Here is a 27,104-nt window from a genome sequence, read left to right as displayed (position 1 = left end):
GTTCAATTTCTTTTTCTGATATGGGATTATTTAGGTATTCTATTTCTTCTGCTGTTAATCTAGGCAGTTTATATTTTTGTAAATATTCATCCATATCTCCTAAATTGTTATATTTATTGCCATATAATTGGGCAAGATAGTTTTTAATGATTGCCTTAATTTCCCCTTCATTAGAGGTGAGGGTCTCCCTTTTCATCTTTGATACTGTCAATTTGGTTTTCTTCTTTCCTTGGAACCAATATATTTTATTGATTCTAAGGTAAGGATTTAAGGGAAAAAAATATTGAAGGGTCACTAGATGAAACATTGCTCAAGAAGGCCAAAGAGAAACTGCAGTCCTTGGCCCAAGGAAGATAACTAGAAGCCTTTGAGCATTCCAGGGATGCCAGGGAAGAAGGTCTTAAGCCCATGAGGGCTTTTAAGTGAGATGAGCCAGGAAGGGGATAGATAGCAAGTGAAGCCATGTAAAAGGCCACAACAGGAGACAAAGATAATTGCCAACTGGAGATATTCTACAAGCATAAGAAAACCAAGGTGAAGCTGAGGCCAAAATCTACTGGGGAGGGAGGCAACAGCCAGGTGTCGAGACAAAAAGCAGAACCTAGTTTCTCCCATCCAACCCAGGACCATAGTAGTGAGACTGAAGAAGGGAAAGGGTCAAATAGGGCCAACCACTCCACCCAAGAATTCAGGACAGGGTGACTGCTACACAATGCCTTCCAGAAACTGAAGCTAGACATAGATGAAATGGAAGAAATACTTGTGCATTAACAGAAGCTCAAGTAGTAAACGCAGAAGAAAAGCATTCCATAGTAAGGACAGTAGAACTTCAGAGAAAGGGGTGACTTAGACACCAGAATTTCAGATAACTAGCAGAAATAAAGCAAGAGTTTATAAAATTAAATGAAAGCTCCTAAGGAAAACATTTTAAAAGTAAATAAATAGCTTAGAACAAAAAGTAGAGAGCCATAACCCAGTAATAGATTCCCTGAGTAAATAGAACTCAGAAATACTAAAACAGTTAAAAAACCTAAGAAGCTGGAAAAATGTGTATGGTAGCTAATATCAAAACAATTGACCTGGAAAAATGCCTTCTTTAGAAAAACGTGTCAAAGGTATAATGAGCAAAAAGAGGGTAAAAGGGTAAGAGTTTATGATAGAAAAACATAATTAGTAATAACTCTGCATGTAAATGGCATGAACTTACCCATAAAATGGAGGAGGGGATTAGAAAACATAGTCCAAAAAAATCTCCACACACTCGAAAAATTAGGATTCATTTAGAAGTAAAAAAAGAGCCCAGAGCATAATTTATTTTGCCTCAAGCAAATTCAGAAAAGCAGGAGTGACTCAGCAAGGCATTAGTAAAAATTAAATATACTTTAAAAAGATAAGCAGAGAAAATAAATTATGCTTTAAAGTACCATGGATAATGAAATAATCAGTTATTTAAAATATGTACTAAATGGCATAGCATCTGAATACTTAAGTGAAAAGTTAATTACAAGGAGAAATAAAAATGTTCCTTTTTCAAACCTGGATAAATCTAATAAAAAGATAAACAAGAAAGAAGTAAAAGTCTTGAATAGAATTGAAAGAAAATTAGTTAAGATAGCCATCTGTCAATTGCTGAATGGAAATCAAAAGGTACATAGGTATAAAAAATGAATAAAAACATGTTAAACACATCCCTTACTGACCCATCAACAAAGAGAATTTAGAGAATGGTTCATCTCCAAATTTAAATGGGGACTACAATACTACTAAAAGAATATGTAAGCCAAAGAATAAATTACAGAAACAACAATTTCATTAAAAGCAATAACCATGAGACAATACATCAAGCTGGTGCCTACCTTTCTCCCTTCTTACATTGCCACTAGTTCAGTTCAGGTCCTCCTCATCTCATGCCTCAACTTTTATAATAACTTTCTGATTGGTCTCCCTGCCTCAAGCTTTCCTTGTTCTAGGTTGTTTTCCTCCCACTGATCACAGTGATCTTTCTAAAGCATAGGCAGGTCTGACTGTGTCAGGCCCCTAAACAGTTAACCCCAGAAGACTCTCTGTTCCTTGCAGGATCAGATATATAATCTTCATTGCCTTTTTGACCCTTCATCATCTGGGCTTCTTCCTATCTTTACAGTCTTTGGGGGGCTCACCTCTGGCTGGTTATCCCCCATGCCTTTTTTCTGCTGGCCTCTCCAGCTTCCTTCAGGTCTCACTAAATCCCACCTTCTGCAGGAAGCCTTATCCAGCCTTCCTTGATCTTAGTATTTTCAGACTATATCTTATTTATCTCCCATTTAATATTGTTTTTATATAGTTGTCTTCATGTTATCTCTCCCCTGGATGACTGGGAGATTCTCTGTGGCAAGAACTATCTCTTTTTTGTATCCCCAACACTTATATTGATCCTGACACATAATAGGCACTTACTAACTGCTTGTATCATGAGATGCAGCCAAAGCAGTCTGTAGGGAAAGATTAATCTCTGAATATTGTTTGTCAACAAAAGAGATATAAATCAGTGGATTGAGTAAAAAAAAAATAGAAAAGCAACATCCAAATAATAAAGCTGAACCTAAAAACAGGGAAATGAAACTAAATTGAAACTAAAATCATGAGCTTCTGTCTCCTGGAGTAGCTTAGGACCCAGAGAAACACTCAATAATTACTGGGATACTTTGTCCAGCCTCGGCTCCTCATTGATACACCAGGCCTAGATGTCCCTTTTTGGTTTTCTCATGTGGATCCTGGGAATTACTTTGAGTGCTAATGGACCTCCTTTTGGAAGCTCTGCATTGTTGTCAGCACAATACCATCCACAGATGGGGGAGTCTGGGGGATCGGACCATTATTCTTCCATCTGATGGGTGCAGGGGATACAATTCCTTAAAACAAAATATAATCCCTGCTGTCTTGGAGCTTATAGTCTAGCCAGAGGAAATACCATCACCTCTGCAAGAATATAAAAATTGTTGCACTATAAATTTTTAGTGAGAGATGGGGACAATAGACAACCAACAGGACCAGGGAAAGTCCTGTAGAGCTGAGCTTTCAAGGAAGAGCTTAATGGAAGGAGGGAACACAGGCTGATAGAGGTGGGAGGTGAAGTGTTGTGAGTATGTGGACCAGAGTTCAGAAAGCCAGTTCGGCCATATGAGGCTTCTTCTCTGCTTTGGCAGGAGATGTCCTGTATTGTGCCTCACTTCCCTTTAGGAAGATTGTTGGCATCTTTCAGAGAACTTTCTTCACCTCTGATGTAGGTATGGGAGACCCTTGGTTGGGGGTGTCCTTTAAGCCCATATTTTGTTAGGCCAAGTAAGCAAAGGCTTTTTTATTGTCATCAACCACTAAAGAGCAGTTGGAACTGAATCAGCCACATCCTCCAGCCCTACTGTGAGGAAGGGGACTCTTGTGGACACCATCTGGGGCTCCTTCTCTCTTCCCATCTAGATAAGACTTCCAGGGCATGGTCTTTTGGGGACTAGGAATAAGGGCCAAAATCTTTCCTAAACTTTTAGTATTCTCCCATCTTTAAGCCACCTTGAGATGCCTTCTAAATAGTATTCCCTCTGGAGCCACTTTTTCCCATCCTTCGTCATGCTCTTTCACCTTCTTCATAGGAGTGAACTGGGTCGTGCTACGCTAGGCACATCAGGAGCCCTGTGCTCATCCCATACACGACTGCTAGTTACTAAAGCTGGTTACAGAGGGCCTTGTTCTGTGGATTCAGTCTCACTGCCTTAGTGTGGAAAAGTACTGCATATGCTTCTCTTGGTCATGATCTCTGTACAACCTCCATTTCAGCACTTTCCCTTTCAAATTAACTTTGCCTTATCAAACATTGGTCAGTGAAGCATATAGCTTCATTTCATTACTTCAGCCACACAGACTGCAGTGCACTTACAACTCAGATGATGGTCTTGGAGTCATCATTATAGAAATGTCCACTTGCAAGGGCCTCCTGGCAGTGCATCTCCAACAAAAGATGGTCCCCTGCCCTGGCTGGGGCACATAGAGGGCTCAGGGAGGGCCACTTCCAGGTGATGGAGAATGTGGGATAGGATTTTAGAATACACCCTTGGGACAGCTAGTTCTTTGAGGTTTCCCTGTTTCTATCTCTTGCATCACTGTCTCAGAGACACTCATAAGACTGATGTGAGGACATATAACATCTCCTTTTACTTGATCTAGGAGAGCTTATGCAGGCATGAGGTGCTTCTTGATGTTGTGTTTGCCTTTAAACCTTTTCTGTGTGTGAATTTTGTGTCTCCTTCTATTTCCCAGGCGCCATAGTACCCCCGGGAAAGGCTCGAGGAGGATCGCCATACAACCAGTTTGATATCATCCCAGGCGACACGTTGGGGGGCCACACGGGGCCTGCTGGCGATAGTTGGTTACCTGCCAAATCTCCACCAACAAATAAAATTGGAAGTAAATCCAGCCATGCCAGTTGGCCTCCAGGTACATCCCAGGATGCAGCCCTTGACCAAACAGGGTTCTCTCCTAAACTTATTGGCTTTGGGCAAAAGGACAGTCTTATCCACTTCATTAAGTTGCCTTGAATTAATTTGATTGTTTAGCCAGTCCCTGCAGCATAGGAAAGGGCTGCTTACACTTGGAGAAATGAGAGAGGAGACAGAGATTTTCCTCTTGGCTTTGATGCTGCCCTGTGGTCTGAATCACTTTCAAGGTGAACTCTCAATGCTCTCAGATCATGTACTCATTCCTCTGAAGATGACTAGAGGCTGTTGGGGACTGGCCTCTCCAGGATGGCTAGAAGCTATTAAAGGGGTCTATTAACAGCACCTCAGAGCAGACTACCTGAGGCTTCTGTAGGCCCTTCTTCTCTGCAACACCTTAACATCATTCAGTTTTTCATTCATGTTTCTTGATTATAGAGTGTCTGAGTCCATAGCTTCCACCATTCACCCTCTGCCTTTCTACTGCCTATTTGAGCTCTAGATCTGGGCATTCTGAGTCACCTCCCTTTTCATTGCCTAATACTTTCCTCTAGGGGGCCATAGTCCTTCCCTAGAAGAAACTTCTAACTCCAACTTGTAGCTCCTAGAGAGACCCCAGGACATGAAGTCAAGGAAGGCTAGATGAGAATGTTCTACCAAGTTGATCCTATTGTCCAAAGACTAAATGCCAATATTCATCACAGCCTTCTTAGAAGCCTGCCCCTGCCTTCCTTTTCTTCTGGTCTGTAGCAGCAAGTGTGGATAGAGACAAGTTGGGTGAGTTCCTAGAGCCCTGGGGTCAGCAGCAGCCCTCAGGCCCAAGTCCTCATCCTCTACCTCTTGGGCCTCCCCTTCTTCTTTTGGACCTGATGGACAGCAGGGGCAGGATGAGAAGGAGGACTGTGAAGAACACTGCCTCTACTCAGGGAAAGATTGCTGCATATTAGTGACGATTTTATGTGTCAGATGTGGCATGATGTCAGCCTCCTTTCTGACATAAAGGTTAGCTAGCATCAAGGGAAAGAATGTAATAGTAATAGTAATAGCCAGCATTTTCATCATACATTATGGTTGGCAAAGAGCTTTATGTCTTATCTCATTTCATCTTCTCAGCATCTTATTATCCCATTTTAGAGATGAGAAAATGGGAGGCTGAGCTCAGACAGTGAAAACTCATCAGGGTCACATTGCTGATCGGTGCCTGTCTGAGGCCAGGTGTGGCACTCTACCTACTCTGCCACTTGGCTTCTCCTGACTGAAGGGCTGGAGGGAGGCAAAGGAGGATCAGGGTCTGCTCAGAGAGGGCCCAGGGGCTTGTGGAAAGGATTTTCATTGATATTCAGCCTCTCATTGTCCAGTATCCTTCCTGAATACTGAGGACTCCAGGCTCCTTTATGCCACCTTCTTTATTCCAGCTTCTTATGTCATCTATTCTCAAACAAGGAAGACTCACCCCATCCCCACCCCATCCTTGTGCATTTTTCCAAGTACCATCATGGCCATAATCCATCCATACTCTCTCACTGCATGTAAATATCTGCTCCTGACAAGTTAGAAAAAAGGGATTGGAGACTTATTTCTCGCCCAGATGTTGAGACCCCTGCCTAGACCCCTAAAGGACTCCCCCGACCTCCATATCTGCCTCCTTTGGAACAGAGCAAGTGAAGAGATTTGGTCCCTCCATACAAGTGGCCTTCAGAGGCCCACCTTCAGCACTAGAAATCTAGGAGATTGGGGAGAGGGAGCGCACCCTAATTCAACTCCAGCCCCAGAGATATACACCATGCCACTTGGAGGCACAGGAGCCCTTGGATGGAGAAACTTATCTGGTCTGGAACAGAGTGAGCAGAACCACAAAGACAGTGGGGGCTGTGCTGCTGATGCTGACAGACAGGCAAAGGCCTGGAAAGGAGATGAGGGAAACCCACTTTCCATCCTTCTTCTCAGAGCAGAGACTAGGTATAGACAAGGGCACCTGTTATCCGAATCAGTGGATATTTTACTTGGTTTTACTGGGCTGCTCGTTTTCCACTCCAAGGATAGATTTGAAAATGTAGATGATGTCAGAACCAGATCATTGTAAACTCATATTTTAAATGTAAAAAAACACTTCAGAATTTGATTATGAAAATCACTGGGGGAATTGATTCAGGCTATATGAATGTGCTTTTACAATAAGCTTTTCAGAAACCCTTCTGGAGGTACATTTGTCAGTTTCTTGTGACCACCTGATATTTGCCCTTCTTCTTGTCCTAGAATTCCAACCAGGAGTGCCATGGAAAGGTATACAAAACATTGACCCTGAGTCTGACCCCTATGTGACCCCAGGAAGCGTGCTTGGGGGTACAGCCACATCTCCCATTGTAGATACTGACCACCAACTTCTGCGGGACAACACCACAGGTGAGTAAATGAACAGTTAGGTTGTAATTGTTCTCCCCAAATGAGCACCAATCAATGGCTTTAAGTTTTAAGAAGACATTGCAGAAGGCAGGAATATATCTTGTTTTGCACGCTTACTGTGTATTGCCTTTCTGCCAATAAGCTGATGTAGTACTTGTAGTTTTTCATGCATAATCCTGACCCTTCATTTCTCCTTTTTTTGGATTCTTCATTCTTGTGTGGGAACCGAAGGGTCTAATTCTTCCCTCAACACCTCGCTGCCTTCACCTGGTGCCTGGCCCTACAGTGCCTCTGACAACTCCTTTACCAACGTTCATAGCACTTCAGGTAAGGGGGCGGCAATGGGAGGGAGAATCGATGCCAAGTCAGGTAGTTATAGGGATTAGCAGTAGAGCGAGTCCTTCTCTTGGACTTTCAGCATCCCATTATATTCTGTCTCAGGTTTGAATTTTATCTGCTTATTTTGAATCCCACACGTGTGCCTTTGCTCATGTGCTCAGAAACTAGATTGCCAACAAGCCTGGTCTGGGTGTCTGTTGGGTGGGGGCAGGAGGCTGGGAGGAAGGCTTATCTGATGATTGGAATTGGCCTCAGTATTATAGCCACACATTCCCCATTTCTCTCTTTTCACATCCTTTAGAAAACAAGGAGAACAAATGGGGTTTTTAATTTAAAATCTGAGAGGTGCACCCCTAGAATAGCAAAAGGGGATGAAGGAGTCCAGGCTCATTATTCATAGGCCAGCCAATTGTGCTTCATGTTCCTTTTATTACTGTTAAGAAAGAATGTCAGAGGGGCAGCTGGGTATCACAGTGGATTGAGAGCCAGCACTATGAGACAGGAAGTCCTGGATTCAAATCTGGCCTCAGACACTTCCTAGCTGTGTGATCCTGGGCAAGTCACTTAACCCCATTGTCTAGCCCTTACTGCTCTTCTGCCTTAGAACCAATACTACATAGATTTATGGTTTAAAAAAAAAAAAAGAATGTCAGTCTTTACCCTCAGCTAAATGTACAGTCAGGGCCGTGAGATAGTATAGTATATAGAGCACTGGGCTTGGAGTCAGGAAGCCTCACCTTTCCTGAGTTTAAATTCAGCGTCAAGACACTTTCTAGCTCTGTGACCTGGGCAAGTCACTCAGTTTCCTCATCTATAAAATGAACTGGAGAAGAAAATAGCAAACTGCTCTGGTATCTTTGTGAAGAAAACTGAAAAAGGACTCGATAATATCAAATAGGTGGTTGGAGGGGCAATTAGTGAGTGATTCTGTTCATCAGCCTCCATACTGAGTGCCAGCTCTGATTTCTGAAGGTCTCAAGGAAAGGAAAGATTGGATTTTTGAAACTCTCTCCTTAAGCCAGTGTGCTATAAATTCTGGGAAATATTCAGATTCCTAGGTTTCTATAAGCTTTTCTACAGTGAAGTTTGGCTTTTCTGATGAGGTTCTCCTTTGCCCAGTATAAAGGGGTTCTCCTTGCTAGGGCTGTTTTCAGAAGGAAAGCATTTAGCTTTATCACACAGTTTTAATACAGCTGTCCTGGGATTCTGAGTTGGAGACTGTCTAGGCCAGCGATGGGCAAACTCTTTAAAGAGGGGGCCAAAGGAAAGGAAATGCTCACCTGTCGGTCTGTTTCTAAGGCAACTCTTTTGAAGTTTCATTGTATTGTATCCGTCAGATTAGGAATAATGTCACTGGGCAGATAGAACATTTCAGGGGGCCCCATCTGGCCCTCATGCCATAGTTTGCCCATCACTGGTCAAAGCCATCCCCCTGTCCAATACTTCTTTCATAGTGTATTCTTCTCAGAGTCCTTCCTTCTCCTTATATTCACAGAAGCCTAACTTTTCCATGACGCCACTTGCTCCCTGGCCACCCTAGGGGATATACCCCCTCACTGGGCTGGGATAAGAGGATGCCTGCTTCTTGGTCTCTGTTACCACTTGTAGACCCTTCCTTCTTCTGATGGCCTCTCCTCTGCCAGGCTCACTCCATCCAGAGGTCATTCCGTTGAGGCCTTTGGGGCTATTCTCTACCAGCTGTTCTCTTTCAAAGGAACTCAGTACGTTTGGATACAACTATCTTCATCTCACACTCTGACCTTTCCTAGATGATCTTTGAGGGCCCTTCCTGCCCTAGATTTCTGATCCTCTGGCTTCAGATGACATAAGGATGGCCTCATCATTGACCACAAGGCTCCTCCTTCCAGTGCATGAAGTGAAAGCTCTCCTCTCTTTGGCTCTAACCTCCTGCCGTTCTAGTTCTCTCTTTATTTCCCTCTTTTTGAACCCATTGCTCATTCTCATTGGAACCTCCAGTCTCTCCTCTGTCCTCTCCGTTGACCCTTTAGGAACTACTTCAGCTTTACCCTCTTGGATCTGTTGCTCTTCATCCTGTCACTGCTCCTTGTCTGACACTGTAAGTCTCAGCTCATGTCTCACTTTGTGCAAGAAGCCTTTCCCCTCCCTCTCAGTCCTAGTGCCTCCCCTCATTAGCATGTTGTCTTGAGAGCAAGACTGCTTTCTACCTCTCTTTGTACCCTCAGGGCTTTGCCCAGTACCTGGCACATAGTAGGTGCTTACTCAGTGTTAGTGGGCTTCTTCCCTCTGGCCCATGGGCTTCTTGGCTCAAATAGGATGGATGGAGTTAAGAGATGCATGCTGGCTGAGTCTACACAGATTTATTTACCCACCTAAGTTTGCACCCTTCCCACTATGTGCCAATCCCTTTACTCTTTTCCCATCACCTTTCTCATTCTCCCAAGGGACTAGTCCAAACCCTCTTTCCCCTTCTCAGGCCACTTCTGGTAATGTCTCATTCCCTTCCTCTCAGCAGAAGGCCTTACCTCATGTTTCTTTGGGGAAAAAATGAAACATCCATCATTAAGGTCTTTCTCTTCTGTCATTTGAAGCTCTCCATCTTTGCCAGTGCTAACCCTTCTCCTTGTGGCCCTAAGCCCTCCTGCCTCCTCCTTTAAAAATGTTTCTAACTTGCACAAATCTGCCTTCCCCGCCCCCACCTGCATTGTACGCTAAGGGGAAACAAAATCTCAGTTATAAACCTAAGTGGCCAAGCAAGCAACTACAGCTGTCATGTTCTGCAGTCTGAGTGCTCTACCTTTCTCCCAGTCCCAGGCTCTCATTACCCCCGGCACTTTGTCTGCTTCCATATCAACGTGCTCCAGTCTCCTTCAGTCTTCCTCCTACACTATCATCCACTCAAGTTCTCAGCCTGCTGCTCTTCTCCCTAGAGAAAGCTGGTCAGATCTGCTGTCTCTCAGACCTTGCCTCTCACTTCCCAACCCCTGCCTTTAACTATTATCTCTCTGCAGATGTTACTATCTGTCCTCACCCTCTTGAGCCCCAGGTCCATCTCTCCCACTAGCTTATTGGACATAGCCACCTGAATGTTTCAGAGCAAACTTAAATGTGTCTAAAACACATTTCTCCTTAAATTCACCCTTCCTCCCAACTTCCTTGTTTGACTCAAGGGCATCCCCATCCGTCTGCTTCCTTAGGTTCCCTGCTTGCTTGTCTGTATTCCCGACCCTCTTACCCAGTACCTCAACGTTCTTATCTCTTGTAACTCTCCCCTTCCCTCTCTAGTCTGGCCCTCTTCTTTTCTTTCCTGAACTATTGGAGTAATATCTTTTTTGTTTGTTTGTTTTATCTTTATTTTGTCTTCACAAATTTCCACATAAGTTTTCCAAAGTTACATGATCCATATTATCTTCCCTCCCTTCTCACTTCCAGAGTTGACAAAGCAATTCAATCTGGGATATACATGTATTATCACTCTAAACACATTTCCATATTATTCTTTTTTGTAGGTGAATAATCTTAAAAAACTGCAGTAACATCTTACTTGGCCTCTCTGCATCTAGTCTCTCTACTCTCTAGCCAAACTCAGATTCATGAAGCACTTGCTCTGGTGATGTCACTTCTTCTCAGGAAGCTATTTCCTTTCAGTTCGTGTGCAAACTGCTCCATCTGGCATTTTAAACCTTTCACAGTCTAACTTCAGCCAGATTGTCTACAACCTGATGGCCCAACTGCTCCTCACACATGTGTTCCAGCCTGACTGACCTGCTTTTTGTTTTCCATCTTTCACCTCCCTAACGTTGTACAGGCTCTTCCCAGCACCTAGCATGCTCTTCCCTTAATTTGCTTCTTCCTCAATAAGATATAAGGCTTCCTTAAGAGCAAAGACAGATTTGCTTTGTTTCTATTAGCAGTTTGGAGCCTAGTGCCTGACCCTTGAGAAGCACTTGTTCATTGGCTATAAGTGACTGAGAGAAGGTAGTCCCAAGTATAACAGGGACGTTGTTCTTGGTATTCTAATCTGGTCTTCTCCTGCTCCTTCTCGCTGCCACCCTACCTTGTCCTGATGAGTTGGAGAAATGTGCCTGCTAGAACCTGCAGGTCACAAAAAGAAAGGAAAGATCTTGCAAGGGTTCTTCATTACCACAGGTTTGATTCCTGGAGAGTCAGGAAGAAGGGGGTGTGCAGGGAGGGTGGTGAAACAACTATTCAAAAAGCCTACCTGAGAGGAGGGGTGGTTCTTTAGGCTTGTATTTTCGTTGGTGATGGTGGTGTTAACATTATAACAGCATGAAGTCATAGAATCCCACCTCCCAGGCCAGTATTATTGACTTGTTTCCTTCCTTCTTATCTACTCCTAATTTATATAGGCATAATAAATAATATAAAGAAAACCAAGGGCAGCTAGGTTGCTCAGGGGTTAGAGAGCCAGGTCTGAAGATGGGAGGTCCTTAGTTCAAATCTGACCTCAGACACTTTCTAGCTGTGAGACCCTGGGCAAGGCACTTAACATTCATTGCTTAGCCCTTACTGCTCTTCTACCTTGGGACCAATACTTAGTATTGATTCTAAAACATAAGATAAGGATTTTTAAAATATAAAAGAAAAGAAGAAAACCAGAAGACCAAAGCTAAATAGGGGCATGGCTCATATATGATCTCCTTGGAGAGGAAAATACAGGAGGTGGTGGAGTTGTCTGAATTTACCATGTGTTTGGGGCAACATAGCATCATTTCATGGGACCCTTAACCCTCTGTTACTCTTGCTGTCTTGATAATTTGTCTAAGTGAGGTGTACAGGGTGTTCAGGGCGGACTCATCAATCGCTTTTCAGGGCTATTCCTCCTCCTTTGGCATCCTTCTGCCACGCATCTCTCCACCTGTGACTTCAAGGAGCTATAGTGGGTGCATCAGCCACACCTTGGTAAATGGTCTTAGCAGACATGCTAAAACCAGGTTGAGGGTAACTGATAGGCCTGAAACAAGTCAGTGAGTTAAGGGGATGTCTACTCCAACCTTGCGAAGACTTTTCCTTGGTGGAATGGGCACATGAGAACAATTTAAGATAGAAGTTTAAGAAGAGAAGTGGCTACTGTAGAGCACTTAGAACATGGTCAGACATCAGAGATGCCAAGATCACCCGTTACAACCTGGGCCATCACTGATTGTCTTGACTTTTGTCTTGCCACTATCCCTCAGTGACTGGAAGAGAGGGTGAGGCTGATGACTTATTGTGATTCTGCCTCACTTAAATCCAGTTAGTGGGCAAGTCAAGTCATCACCCATGATGCCACTGGTTTTCTTCAGAGAGTGGACAACTTGTGTTAAGTATTTGTGAGATCACTATGAAAATATTGATGCTTGTACATCAGAATTTAGAGAAGTTCTGTAAATTATAAATTATTTGATGTTTTTCCAAGTAAAGTAGACTTACTACTCAGTGACTTCAATGCAAAATTGAATGTAGAAGAGAATAGCAAAAATATATTGGAAAATATTATTCTGGTTTATGAAACAGAGTCAAGTGTTTACAGATTATGCAGAAGCTTCAGGCTTATATTACCTAAAACAATATGTATGTTATATGTTATATATTAATTATGTTTATATATATATATATAATGTTCACATAGTGAATACTCTCCAAGAAGAGAGAGTTAGAAGGTTCTGGACATGAAAAATAACATTATTAAATTGATTAAATTAAAATAAAAAGATGATAGGTCACCAATATGAGCCTTATTTCTGAATCGTCTGTCTGTACAGTACTACTGACTCATTAAAGGAAAGATTAAAATCATTATTAAACTACAATAAAGAATAAAAATGAGAATGGCATTAGAAGTGAAGCAACTGTAACCTGATCTTTTCAGATGAACTATGGGTCCTGAAAAGTGGGAAATGAATAGAAGAACAGATACTGACATTGCATGTTATCCTCACCCAAGGAAGTTTGCTGAATGTAAATTAATCATTGCAAGATAAAAAGACTCAGAGGCAACTGGATGGTTCACTGAATAGAGAACCAGACCCACAGGAGGTCCTGGGTTCAAATTTGACCTCAGACATTTCCTAGCCCTATGACCTTGGGCAAGTCACTTAACCCCCATTGCGTAGCCCTTACCACTCTTTTGCCTTAGAACCAATACACAGTATTGATTCTGAGATGGAAAGTATGGATTTAAAAAAAAAAAAAGATTAAAAGACTGGCATCAGGCAGCAAACATTTGGTCTCATTTATACCACATTTTAAATGCTATCTTAAAAAAGATACAGAAGAACGTTTTCTGTACCTTATCTAGTTGAACCTTTAAGCAAACACATAAAGAAAGAAGGCAATACTATTATTATTCATTCCATTTTATAGATGAGAAAGCTGAACTTCAGGGAGGTCCAGTGGCCACAGAGCTCAGCAGTATCTGAAGCAAAAATGGAACTTAGTTTTTCCCTATTCTGAGTCCAGCACTCTTATCTGCTCCCCTGGCCTCTTGCCAAACACAGGAACGTGGCTGAGGAAAACACTGGTTTAGAGCATGAACTTTTTTAAAGTACAGGAAGGTCCTGTATCCACAAGAGGATACATTCCAAGAGCCACCTCAGATGACTGAAACAGCAAATAACCAGTGACCCTATGTATTTATGCTCTCTCCCTGCTCTTCAGATGGGGCCTCTCCCCCCCCCCCCACACACACACACAGTGAAAAAAGAAGAGAACACCCCTGGTGGCAGACCATTGCCCCATGTGGACTTGTAATGGTTCAGGCTGGCCACGAATAGTGAACAACTGACAGGCAGAAAGCGAAACTGCAGCTAAGGGGGCCCCTGCCGTTTCAGAGAAGACAAGGGCATCTTACACTCCCACCCTCCACTCATTTTCTCTTCCACACCTATCCCTCCTCAGACCTCCCAGTCAAAAGACAGAGACCATTCACTGAGCTCATTCTTCTTTCCCTTCCTCACCTCCCCGTCTCCCAAGTGCCTTCTGCCCCTCTCTTTTCCTTCCCTCCTGTCTCACATGATGAGGTAGCCATAACTACTTCCCAAGGCTAGCCCTCCTCTGCCTGCTCATGGGATCCCATTCCATCTCTCCTCCAACAGATGGCACCCTCCTTTTCATCGCCACTCTCTTCTTTTCAGTGCCTCCTGCCCCACTCCAACAAAGTGCCTATGTCTCCCCAATGTGGGAAAAACCTTCACTTGATAATTATGGTCCTAAATCTCTTCTCTTTGGAGCTAACCCTCTTGGAAAAGATTGTGTACAATAGGTACCTTCACTTTCTCTCCTCCTCTTCTTGACCCTTATAATCCAGCTTTCAACCTCATCATTCCACTGAGCCTGCTCTCCAAAGTGACCTGTGGCCTTTTTTCAGTCTTCGTTATTTTTTACCTATCCTTGATAGGCTCTTCTCTCTAGATTATTGGGGCACTTATTTTCCTGGTTCTCTTCCTACCTTTCTAACCACTCCTCCTGCATCTCCTTCACTGAATCCTCCTCCAGATCACACTCTCTAATCATAAGGCTCTGGAATGAGCCTGTTTCTCTTCTACCTCTGTACTACCTCACTGGTGATTCTTAAAGTACATTTCCTACTGCTGCGGTATCTGCTGACCTCCAAACTTGCATCTCCAAATGCCTGTCAGACCTGTTGAACTAGATGTTGAGTCAACACCTTAAACTCAGTATGTCTTAAAACAAACTCATTCTCATTCCCTCTAAACCCTCTCCTCTCTTACCTTCCCTATTTACTATAGAGGACAGCACCATCTTCCCAGTTCCACAACTTAGGAGTCCTCCTAGATTCCTCACTCTCTCTTGCTCTCATATCCAGTATGATGGAAAAGTTGGTTGATTTCACTTTTGCACCATTTCTCATATCTATTCTCTCACTTTGCCTGGACTGTTGCTGTAGCCCACTGGTGGGTCTTTATGCATGATTTCTCCCTACTCCAGTCCATCAGCTATCAGCATAATTTTCCTTAAGTGTGGAACCTGTCACCTCCCACTCAGTCAACTCCAGTGGCTCCTTATCACCTACAGGATCAAATACCAAATGCTCATTTTGGCATTCAAAGCCCTTTATAATCTCCTCCCATCTTCTCAATCATCTTACATTTTATTCTCCATTACATACTCTTCTACTTAGTAACTCTGGTCTCCTGGCTGTCCCATGAATGGCTGTCCCATGAACAAGGCACTCCATCTCTTGACTCCAACATTTTCTCTAGCTGTCCACCATTCTTGAAATACCCCTTTTCCTCTTCTCTGCCAACTGACCTCCATGACTTCCTTAAAGTGTCAGCTAAAGTCCCATCTTTTACAGGAAACCTTTCCCAGCTCTTAATTGTAGGCTCTTCCTTCTCTTAATTACTTCCTATTTATCCTGTGTGTAGCTCATTGTATGTATTTGTTTATTGTCTTCCTTGTTCGATTGTGAGTTACTTGAAGGTGAGGACTGCCTTTTTTAACTTCTTTTTGTAACCCCAGCACTTAGTACAGTGCCTGGTACATAGTAGGCACTTAAGAAATGTTGACTGATGGTAGAAGTTGCTCTGCAGTATTGCCTCATAAAACAGCAAGAAACCATGGAGGGAGGAAAAGTAGTTTCAGAAAGCTTAAGAGTCCTGACTAAGCAAAAAACATACTCTAGTGAATTTAAGGCTGAAACAGGAAAGACAGAAAACACATTCCCAAAAAGGAAAAACTCCAGAAAGATTTTTATGAATTCAAAAAAACCCCACTACATTTGGACTCTCCAGAAGAAGCCAGGGAAGAGCAGCTGACCTAGAGACCAAATATTCTCAGAGGAGATCCTTTTTATAGGAGGAGTAATAATTCTGAAGGCATTGAGGGATAGCTTCTCCAGGTAACTAAAAAAGGGAGAATGAGAAGGCTTGCAGGGGAACCATATTGCACTTTAAAAAAAAGTGCAACCGAGTCAGAATTCCCTGTCAACCCACATGCTTGCTTTCCCAACTTGTACAGATTTTTAAATAATAAGAACCTACATTTGCATGAAGGTTATGTCTGTGCTTTTGTTAAAATGGTATAATAATCAAAGTTGACCCCAGTGCCAAGATGAAAAAAATGGATCATTTTCCCTTCTTTGCAGAGGTGGGAATTTAAGGATTTGCTTTCAGACTCAATTGATGTTTGGTTAGTTTTAATGTTTAGTTATACTAAATTCTAAACATTTTGTTACAAAAGAAGTCTCATTGTGTTAGGAGGGGTGGGGTATATTCAGAAATGAAGGTGGTATAAAATGAAAGACATCAATAAAAATTATTTTTAAATGAGGAACAACAGTAATGACCAATAACTGTGTTCCTCTGTGTTCTCTTTGTGATGCCAAGCAATGCTTAAGACACAGAGATGATTGCCTGTGAACAGTATCTGCCACTGTTCATCCAAATGGTGTCTGGCATAGAGTCCAAATGAAAGAGGAATTCCCTAGTGCCGCTCCTGTGTGCAAATGGCATGTCTTTGTCCCAAGCCATGGAACCTCAAAGGGGGAGGGGAGATCCTAAGTCAGCTCCATTTTCACTCAGAAGGAATGGAGTTTGCTGTCTACACTGGAATGACCAAGTGGATGAAGGATGCGATTGGATTGGCAGAGAGACTCCAGATAGAGAACGAGCTGTCCCAGGATGGAACAAGAGGAGGAGAACAGGCCAGAATACATTTGAGCAATGATGCAACCCTTTCGATGACCACAAACTTCTCCAGTAAGCAGAGGCCTCTGTAAAAACAAAACCAACAATCATTTGATCAGTGGGCATTTATTAAGCACCTGACTTGTAGGTGTATGCTCAGGGAAAACATTAAAATCACCCTTCTCCTGAAAGAATTTACATTCTCGAGGGAGACAAGAGGAACACTTAGAGGTACACACAGAATCAATAAGGACTAGCCCTAGGAGGTAGGGGCTTGGGAAGGGCCTCCAAGAAGTGGCAGCACTCACACAGAGAAAGGGAGCAGCAAGAAGAGAGTTCATTCAAGACATGACGATAGTAAAAGTATTGCTAGGCAGGTCTGAGAACCACTGCTTATCAATCAGGAAGCATTAAGTGACAGTAGATAGAGTGCCCGGCCTAGAATCAGGAAAACTCATCTTTGTAAGTTCCAGTCCAGCCTCAGACACTTACTTGCTGGATCACCCTGAGAAAGTCACTTCACTCTGTTTGCCTCAATTTCCTCATCTGTAGAACTGGAGAAGGAAAACCATAAACCCCTCTACTATATCTGCCAAAAGTGAAATGGGGTCACAAAAGAGTTGGGTATGATTGAAATAGCTGAACAACAAGTATTATGTGCCAGGCATTACACATGAAACCATCTCTGTCTTTAAGGAACTTATATAGACTATTAAGGTAGAACAAAAGCCCATATAAAAATATACGCCTAATATGAGATAAATTGAAAGGGGACAAGGATCCCTCAGCTTGTAATATGAAAGATCACCTGAGAATTTTGAAGGAAATAAGGTATTCTGAGAGTTAGAGGTGAGACAAAGTGCACCCCAGGAATGGGGATGGGGGCAGCCAGCACTCCAGTGTAAAGATATGGCCAGGATTACAGCTCATATGCACATAGGTGGCAGAAAGCAATCTGATGTGTAAGAAGCCTGGAAAAGGTCGGAGAGATTGGAATCTGATCGTGAAGGGCTTTCAGTGACAAATTCCAGCCTTTATACTGGATTCTAAAAGTAAACAGAAACCAATGGGGTGGAAAAGGGGGCATGCTGAGATTTGTATTTTGGTAAAATTGCTGTTGTAAAGAGAATAAACTGGAGAGTGAAGAAATTTGAGGTGACACCAATTAGGAGATTATTCCAGTAGTCCAGGTTATGGAGCACTTCAAATGCTCTACTATGATATGATATTTGATCCCAGAGATAATTGTGTGACATGCTCAGACCTTTAAAGAATTGACTTTTGCATGATAGAAGAAACTAGAGGCAGAAAAACTCTTATAAAAACAGCCCAGGCATGTGGCGATTAGGGCCTCGATTGAAGTGTGGTGGCCATATGAGCAGAGAGAAGAGGACTCATCTGAGAGATTTGAAGATAGAAATAAGATCAGCAGTGGAATTGCACATGGTGTGAGGGGAGAGTAAAGAATAAAAGATGCCATGATAGTTGTAAACCTCTTCTGTGCCCAGAAGAATGGAGGTACTCTAGACAGTCATAGAAAGAGTTCAGAAGAGGGGACAAGGGGATGAAAATATGTTGTTTGGGGCAAGATGTGTGGGAGGAGTGAAGAGGGGGAGCAGAAATAAGAGGAATTGTTAGATGGATAGAAGGACAAAATTTTGGCTAGGAAAGGAGAGGGACCCGGCCATATTCTGAAATGGATCAGAGAGAGGCCATAAGGCCATAAGGGATGGGACCTTAGAAAGACCCCGCGAAATGTGGAAGTTAAGAGATCATTGGTAACTTTGGAGAGACAATGAGGTCCAAAGCCAGATTGCAAGGCAGGAAGAGTGGCTGAGGAGGAGAGGAGAGCCACAGCTGGTTACTGGAGAAGAGGCTTGGGTCTTATAAATGTTTTGTAAGGGCTTTAGCGACTTGGACATGGTGGAAGGTTAGAGAGGAGATGGCACTCACATCCTTGGAATGTTTCCCAAGTGGTGCCTCATCGCCCTGGAATGCCACAGCCTTCAAAAAGTTAGCATTGAACGATGCTAATGGTGGAGGCCTTTTGATGAGGATCAGCTGGGCACTTATTACCAACCAAGAGTGACACAAGTTAAACATGATTAAAGGATAAAGAGATAGGGTGATTTGGCTAGTTGTTTGGCCAGAATGGAGCATGTTTAATGTACAGCCTGTGTGTCACATGGATGTGCATATGTTGCCACAATCATTAGAGAAAGGAAATGCTGACACTGTGGACAAGATCACAGATGCATCAGAGCATTGAGAAGAGATGGGAGGCGGGGAGCTCTTCCATTCTATTGGGCTTTTAAGGCTCTTAAGATTTGTATTTATGACTTTGGAACTGAGTTTCACATTTCATTACATTATACAAATTCTTTCCTATTCTTGATTGTGGAATTCTCTAGCTTTGAGTTCTGTTGGGATTTTTTTCTCCTATTCTTGAATTATATTTATTAAAACCTTAAGGCTCATGTCTTCTGAGTCTTTTACTATTTCCTTAGGTATCATCTCATACATATAGTCACTTTATATACAATCGATCTCATCTAGCAAGCTTTGAAAAAACATATGGCCTTGTGAAGAATGAAAACCTAGAGTAAAATGTCTTTTTTCCTGGGCAGGCCACTGTACTGTCTGCTCCCTAAAACCCAAGACATTATCTCTCTCCTGTCTTCATTCTCCTGTTCCTTTTGGTAATACATTTATAATCCTGGCCAACAGTTTGGCGTCATTTTTAACACCATAGACTCCTTCCTCATTGCCCTAGTCACCAAGTCCAGAACATTTACTTTTTCTTGGCAATGTCTTGTTTTATACTCATTCCTTTCTTTTTCTTTCCACTCCTGTAGTAGTACCCTTCTCATGGGTTTGATAAACCTGAATTAGGCATTTCCTCATGACAGCGTTCTGATCAGTTTTCTTCTGCAGCCATCCATTGCCCACAGGATACAGTCTCAACTCTTAAAACTTAGCTCCAAATCTTTCCAACCTTATATGTCCATTGTTGCCTTATATAAACTATATTCCACCCAAACCTAATCATTCTCCCAAACACAACTCACATTTACAAAATTTTTGTTCCTACCACTTCACCAACTAAGAGTGCCTTCTCTCTTGCTTTTGAGTCTATCAAGGGACTCCATTCCCTCCAGAACCCCACTACGGGTGCTTCTCCCTCCTCTGAGCTTCTGTGACACTTCTTGTATGGCAGTAATTGATGCATCCTCCAACCCAGTTGGGTAGGGTACACGTTCTTCTCAATTGGGTGGTAACATCCTCAAGGGCAAATACTTGGTCTGATGTTTACCTGGCATAGTTACCTTAGCATGTTACTTGACCCTTCAAAAATAATTATCATTTTTATTTCCTACTTGAATTTGGAACATTTATTTTGTTTGCCTTTATTTACATTGTGTAAGATTTAAATTAATATCAATAACTCCATGTATTATATTTTATAAAGTTTATTAATAATCACTTCAAATAGAAAGAAAACAAAAGAAATAGAAGTTCAAACCTAATTATCTAACAAAAAGTAAACCCATGTGTGTAGATTCTCCTGCCTGGCATAAAACCCATTTTCCTAGCTCAATCAGGGGAAAAGAGAGAGAAAGGCGGGGTTACACACAAACTTTATCTCCAAAATGTAAGGACTTACCATGAGAACGAAAGTGGGATACTGGGATTTAGAGTCCTGGGGAACAGATTCTAATTACACAGTTGGTATGTGGGAAAACTCAGTTGTCATTTTTGTTCTTACCTTCAAAGCTATGAGAAAAGATGTAAAGAAGGAAAATTTTTTCTTAGAGGATGACTCCCGAATATTCCACTCAATTATAATTTTTAATATATTTTTAGTTCATTTCAACAAATGCCAATGGACCCATATTTAAGGTTCTCCGTACTGATCAAACAGACCTGTTTTTCCAAGTAGTGGATTATGTTACTACCACTAAGTAAACCTCTAAATTTTTCAAAAGCATTTTCTCTTCATTAATTTTCACTTAAAGCTTTATGGTTAAAGAAGAAAACATCAAAGAATAATTAATCATTTGTTGTTTGAATAGGCATTGTGAATTTATAGTCGATTATTTTACAATTTTACATCTTATGGAAAGGGAGAAGCAGCATAGCTGAAGTACAACATTCCTTTCATAGCAGCATTCAAACACTGCTATTTATAAAGTATATATTTTAAAGAAAGAGAAAGGTTGAATTATTCTGTTAAAATGTGTACTTTGATTTGTGTGAAGCTACTAAGGGGCATAGCAGTTAGAATACCAGACCCAGCTTCAGATCCTGCTTCAGTCTCTTACTAGCTGGGAGACTCTGGTCAAGCCACTTAGTTTCTATACCCATTTTCTCATCTGAAATCTAGTAGGGAAAGGTAATAGTAGCCACCTCACTCACAGAATTAGTGTGGTCTTTAAATAAGATATTATAAAGATTAGCTTTTTCAATAGTATGATATAAGTTGTGGGGGCCCTCATTGTTATGTTAATATTTCCTACCTTAATTTTCTCTTCCAGCAAAGTTCACTGATTACAAATCAACATGGTCCCCAGATCCCATAGGACACAACCCCACTCATCTCTCCAACAAGATGTGGAAAAACCATATTTCCTCAAGAAACACTAGCGGGCTGCCCCGCCCACCTCCCGGCCTGACCAATCCCAAACCGTCATCTCCCTGGAGCAGCACAGCCCCCCGCTCAGTCAGGGGGTGGGGGGCCCAGGACTCCAGGCTTGCCTCAGGTGAGAAGGATAGCCCACTAGACCATGAGGAGATGTTAGGCAGCATTAATGGGGTCACATTGGTGCTGTCTTCACCAGAGAGGAAATCGTGGATGCCTGGTAAAGGGTAAAGGTCTCATCTATGTGAAGGAATCCAGGCATTCCCAGGGACACAGATGGAAAGAAAGGGGCTCCTTATGACCAAGGGATCCAGTAAGGGCAGGGGGATCCTGGCAGCAAAGGGGTAGAAAAGCAGCTGGTGTGGGGTCCGTGGAGCCCAGAGGGGATGGTCAGATGGCGAGGGGTTTGGTCTATATTCAGCTACTTCTAACTTGCCTTCTTCCCATGCTTCAATGCCTCCCTAGCCTCTGCCTGGAGCGATGGCGGCACAGCTCGTCCTAGTTACTGGCTGGTTCTTCACAACCTCACTCCCCAGGTACTCGCCCTAAGTATTCTTGTTACTAAAGCCTTTGGTTCAGTTGAGGAGGCGTCAAATGACAGCCCTTGAATCTGGAACTGGCTAAGGACCAGCACTCAGCCTAGCAAGGCTGGTGTTCAGACCATCTCCCGGTGGGGAGACTTTTTATTGCCTTCTTTGGATCATGTAGACAAAGATATACGTACAGGATCATTTGAAGGAAAGAGAAACTAGTCCACCAAGACTTCCTGTAAGAGGTGGCCCCCAAGATGGGCCTTGGAGGCTAGGGGTGCTAGAAGGCGAGGCAAAGGAAGGGTACGAGGGGACGGCACTGCTGTACAAAGGCTCGGGCAGGAGCTGGAATGCTAGTGCTAGAAACTTTGCATGAGAAATAAGTTGGAGAACACGAGAGGCTGGAGAGCAGCTTCTGCCGTTGTACAGAGGGAGGAGCCCCGCCATCAAGGTATGAGAGATGGTTGGGTCAAGTCAACAAGCATTGGTTCAGCTCCAGCAGTGTTCTATGGGCTCCTCCATAGATAACGAGAGATGGGAGACTTGGACCTGGACTGGCCAGCAGAGGGAGGGAGGGAGGGCAATAATTGTCTGGGAGGAACCTTGCTGGGAAGACCAGAGCAAAGAAGGGGGGCCAGGGTTTTTTGGAAAGAAAAGGGAGCCAAGTGCAGCTGGCCTCAACAGCTTCTCTATGCGGGCAACAAGATGGCGTTGTGAAGCGGTCTCTGGGCCTCAATTCAAATTCAACTTCAGATTCTTTCTAGCTATGTGACCCTGGGGGGGAAGCCTTTTAACATCTGACTCCTTTAATTTCCTCATCTATAAACCGAAGAAAATAGTAAAACTAAAATTAGATGAGATAGTATTTGTAAAGTGCTTTGCCAATTTGAGAACCCTGTATAAAATGCTAGTAGTAGTCAGAGAAGTCGTGGGAGTGGAAGAAGACAAGTTTAAGAGTCCAGGTCACTTCATTCTTAAGCACCGAGGAAGGAAGAAAGAGCTGTGGTCAAGAATCTGTATCCCTGAATCCCTGGAGCTCAGAGCCCCCTGGGGCCTGACTCAAATCTGCATTCAGTGCTGGGTCCTTTTCTCATCCCAAGATGTGGAGAATGAGGAGTGCCAGCACTCTGGCCTGCTCCCTCCCCCATAATTAAGGTTCTAAAGGCCTGAGGCCTGATACTCAAGGCCTGGACTCCAGCAGAGCCCTGGACATTGGAGTCTCTTGGCATCCCAGGACCTGACCTGTGCCTCCAAAGGTGTGGGAGGGAACAAAGAAGGGACTGAAATCTGGGCGAGAGATGGGAGACTTGGACCTGGGCGGTGTGTGTGGCAGCAGTATTCAAATCTGGCTTTTGAGAACTCGGCTAAACAGCGATTTTAATTTTATTCTCAGCCTCTGCCCATTTAGCATCCCTGCCCTCACTTGCATGGCATCCCCCACCGTGTTAGCGTCATGGGTTTTGTTCTTCTTTGGTGATGTTCCCTCAGCTAGTATGGCTCTGTCTGCTGAAACCTTAGATAATTTGATTGCCAGTTTGATAGAATTCTGATCTTTTACAGAAATTTGAATGGGGGGGTGGCTTTCCTATCTATGTCTGCTGAAGCAGGTGCCTGGGAGTCTTTGGCCTTGGGTTCTGGATAGTTTTCTCCTAGTGCTGCTGGGAATTCACATTGTCACTAGATTCCTGGCACCCCCTTTGACTCACCTGGGCTGTTTGTCCTTAGATTGACGGGTCAACCTTGAGGACTATCTGCATGCAGCACGGCCCGCTGCTGACATTCCATCTGAACCTGACCCAGGGCACGGCCCTGATCCGATACAGCACCAAACAGGAGGCGGCCAAGGCCCAGACTGCCCTGCACATGTGAGTAGCCACTAGGGGCTGCCCAGAGGGCTCCATGTGGGGGTGTGGACGGGAATAAGAAGAGGAGGTGGGCATTGCCACAGTGCAGCCTCTCCTGCGTGCCCAACGCATCCATTTTATGTGTGAGAAAACAGGCCCAAGAAGCAGAGGGCTGCTAAGCAGGAGGTGGAGGGGAGGAAGATGGGACACTTACATCTTCCGGCATCGGGAAGAGAATGGCGAGGGAGGCTCTTGTCTGTGAGGGTCAGAGCACCTTTAGGGAATGTTCTTTTTCCAAAAATGGTCTCCTTCTCGATGACCGGCCCTAGGAGAGAAAAGGCTCCCACACATGTTGGTGTCAATACTGGTGACTCATGTGGATTTCAGAAGATCAGGGTGGCCTGGTGACTGGTGGCCAGTCCTGGATACGGGCTCCGTAGGGTCAGGGCTTGTCCGGGGCCACTCAGCCGCAGCAGAGGACTCCCTCGCCCAGACAGAAGCGGACAGAGCCGCCCGAGCATGTTTTCTCCTGGCATCCCTGAGGGTTTAGACATCGTAGCCCCTCAGCACCTTCCTTTTCTGTCCCTTTGCAGGTGCGTGTTGGGAAACACTACCATCCTGGCTGAGTTTGCCACAGACGAGGAGGTGAGCCGGTTTTTGGCACAAGCTCAGCCCCCTACCCCTGCCGCGACGCCAAGTGCGCCCGCTGCTGCCGCTGCTGGCTGGCAGCCCCTGGAGACGGGACAAAGCCAGGCCGACCCTGTGGGCCCCGCCCTGAATCTTTTCGGTGGGTCAGCAGGGCTCGGGCAGTGGAGCAGCGGAGGGGGCAGCAGCAGTGGGGGTGACCTCCCTGGCGCCTCCCTGTGGGGGCCCCCCAACTATTCCTCCAGCTTGTGGGGGGTCCCCAGTGTGGAAGATCCCCACAGGATGGGCAGCCCTGCCCCTTTACTACCTGGTGACCTTCTGGGAGGAGGGTCGGATTCAATCTGAACTTCGAACTTTCAACTCTGACCTCGTGACCTTTTTTGGAACAGCAGCAGCACTAACTTGACCTTTTCGTTTTTTTTTTCAACTTGCAATAAATACATTTTTAAAAGGAAAAAAGAAAACGGAGAGAGAAAAAAAAAAAAAGGTGGGTCATTGCCAGACTGTCTGAGCACATAGTTGCCTCCCTTAGAACTTCAGTTTTTTCGTTTGGAAAATGAATCCAAAAAGAGAACATATCACTCTTGAAATACTTGAATCATGAACGCCAACCTAGAAAGACAATGTGAAGCAAGTACACAGACCATTTAAATTTCAACACAAAAAATTAAAAAAATTAGTTTCTAGTTTTTCACTTTTTCATGTTATACGGAAGTTGTTGCTAAGAAACATATATACTGAAAAATAGCTTTTTAACTTGGTTTGCACTGGGTGTGTTTCCGTCCTTAGGTCTACCGTGTTGGGGGGGGGGAGGGCAAAAGAATTGTAGGGGTTGGGGGAGGGAAGACTAGACGGAGCCTCACTTTAAAAACAAAACAAAAAACTTTAAAAAAAAAAAAGGAAAAAAATCGTGATCGGCTGGTTGATAAATACCAGTGTGTGCTGGCACATGTAACTGCCCAGGCATGCTTGTGGTCGGTGTGTGTGTGCACGTGTGTTCGTGGGCATCTGTTTCTCTCGTGTGTGTGCGTGCGTGTGTATGTGCGTGTGCGCCCCTCCTCCTCCGCCGCCTCCTCCGCCTCCACCCGCGTTGCTGCCAGTCTGCTGGCCGGCCGGCCGGCCCTCTGCATTTCTGGACTCAGAGAAGGCCGCCCTGGGCTGACGCCAGCCCCAGCCGGGCTGCATTAGGACTTCAGGAGAATGCTTTTCGTGCCCTCAAGCAGGGAGTTCTTTTGTGTTGGCGAGTCCTTTGCATGTGTGAGACGTGTGAGAGCGTGCGAGACAGCCTTGACTTCCATCAGCAGCAGAGTGGAGCACTGCCATGCCCAGACATGAGATGAGCAGGGGCGCCTCGAGTGACCGTGTACTCCTTTGTTCATCCATGTATTTATTCCATATTTATTTCTGGTTTTAAAATAAGAGGCGCAGCCGAGCCCCCAGCCGGTGTGTCCTTTTTCGTTTTAATGGGAATGGGCGGAAAGAGCTCTGCGCGCTCTGGCGTGCTGTCCAAAGTGAACAGAGAGCAGGCGCCCCCTTCCCCGCTGGACGTGCGAAATCTCACGCTTCCCTCAGTTCCCACCGACTTGTCTCGCCCTCTTTTTACCAAACAGAACAAAGGCGGAGCGAGCGGCCCAGGCAGCTCCCCTCTCTGCTCCCTGCGCCAGGCCGGGGGGCGGCGGGCGGCGGGTCACAGCCCCGGAGCGTCGCTGACCGAAACGTTTACTGAAGAATGTTCTTAAACAGTGTGTACTTCAAGCCTTTCCTCTCGTTCCTCCGTGTCGTGTGTTCCTGTGTATGTGGTTTTGCTTAGACAGTTCTGACTAGCAGAGACTTTAAGTATTGCACCTTGTTTTCCTGTATTGTGGCTTTTTTATTTTGGTATTTAAAGAAACTCGTGAGTGTCCGTGTAGTACTCTGGGCGGAACAGGGGCAACCTTAGAATCCACAGTTGTGTGGGCCCGGCTCGCCATCGGTACTGCTGCTTGTGGGGACGGGGGCCGAACGGACCGCAGGGAGGGGGTCCCCTTCCCACCCTGCGTCCGCCTCTGGCCTGGGCAGGGAGAAGGGCTAGCACTTGGTTAGGTGCAGTGGACATTATCTGTCTGCATTCAACCGCTTTCCATAAAGTGCCCGCATTCTGTACCAGCAAATGCCTGCTCACTCGGACCCGAGCCTCGGTGGGAGCAGCCCACTGCTGTCCTTGTCGGCTTTCTGATGGGGAGGACAGGGGAGTGTCTTTCTGGAGCATCTTCAGTGAAGGGTACAACAATGCCTAATGTATTTAATTTTTCATTGGTGCGTGTGCCTGTGTGTGTGAGAGAGAGCATGTGTGAATGGTTAGGGAAAGGCAAAAAAAAAAAAAAAAGAAAAAAAGAAAATCATTTGCATGTAAGACAGAGGAAATGGGAAGTTCCATAGGTTTCTTGACTCACCCCTGTCAGTATGACCAGGAATCGGAAAGGATTGACAAAGGGGGACGTTCCGTTGGAGGTGAGCGCATCCTGGAGGGAGCAGGGCCAAGCTAGGCTGGCTACAACACTGGCCAAGCCCACTGGCACGGCTCATTTCCCTTCCTTCCTTTAGCAAATACCCAGCCACCCACCATTTTC

The 27,104-nt window shown here is 44.3% G+C and overlaps 1 protein-coding gene across 1 annotated transcript in view; it reads left to right on the top strand.

The window, feature by feature from the left end:
• Positions 1-26,766, top strand: part of TNRC6B (trinucleotide repeat containing adaptor 6B) — a 265,247-nt gene extending 238,481 nt beyond the window's left edge. Inside the window, exons 19-25 of the mRNA XM_044678610.1 lie at positions 4,291-4,467; positions 6,723-6,869; positions 7,101-7,196; positions 21,373-21,597; positions 21,942-22,012; positions 23,732-23,871; positions 24,444-26,766. Coding sequence (XP_044534545.1) covers positions 4,291-4,467; positions 6,723-6,869; positions 7,101-7,196; positions 21,373-21,597; positions 21,942-22,012; positions 23,732-23,871; positions 24,444-24,840 — 1,253 coding nt within the window. The 3' untranslated portion in view covers positions 24,841-26,766. The remainder of the gene's footprint in view (positions 1-4,290; positions 4,468-6,722; positions 6,870-7,100; positions 7,197-21,372; positions 21,598-21,941; positions 22,013-23,731; positions 23,872-24,443) is intronic.
• Positions 26,767-27,104: the final 338 nt, after the last annotated feature.

Source organism: Gracilinanus agilis, chromosome 5, assembly GCF_016433145.1.
Source record: "Gracilinanus agilis isolate LMUSP501 chromosome 5, AgileGrace, whole genome shotgun sequence".
Classification (NCBI taxonomy): domain Eukaryota; kingdom Metazoa; phylum Chordata; class Mammalia; order Didelphimorphia; family Didelphidae; genus Gracilinanus; species Gracilinanus agilis.
Note: the sequence above shows the minus strand (reverse complement) of the source record. Positions and strands in the feature narration are given on the sequence as shown.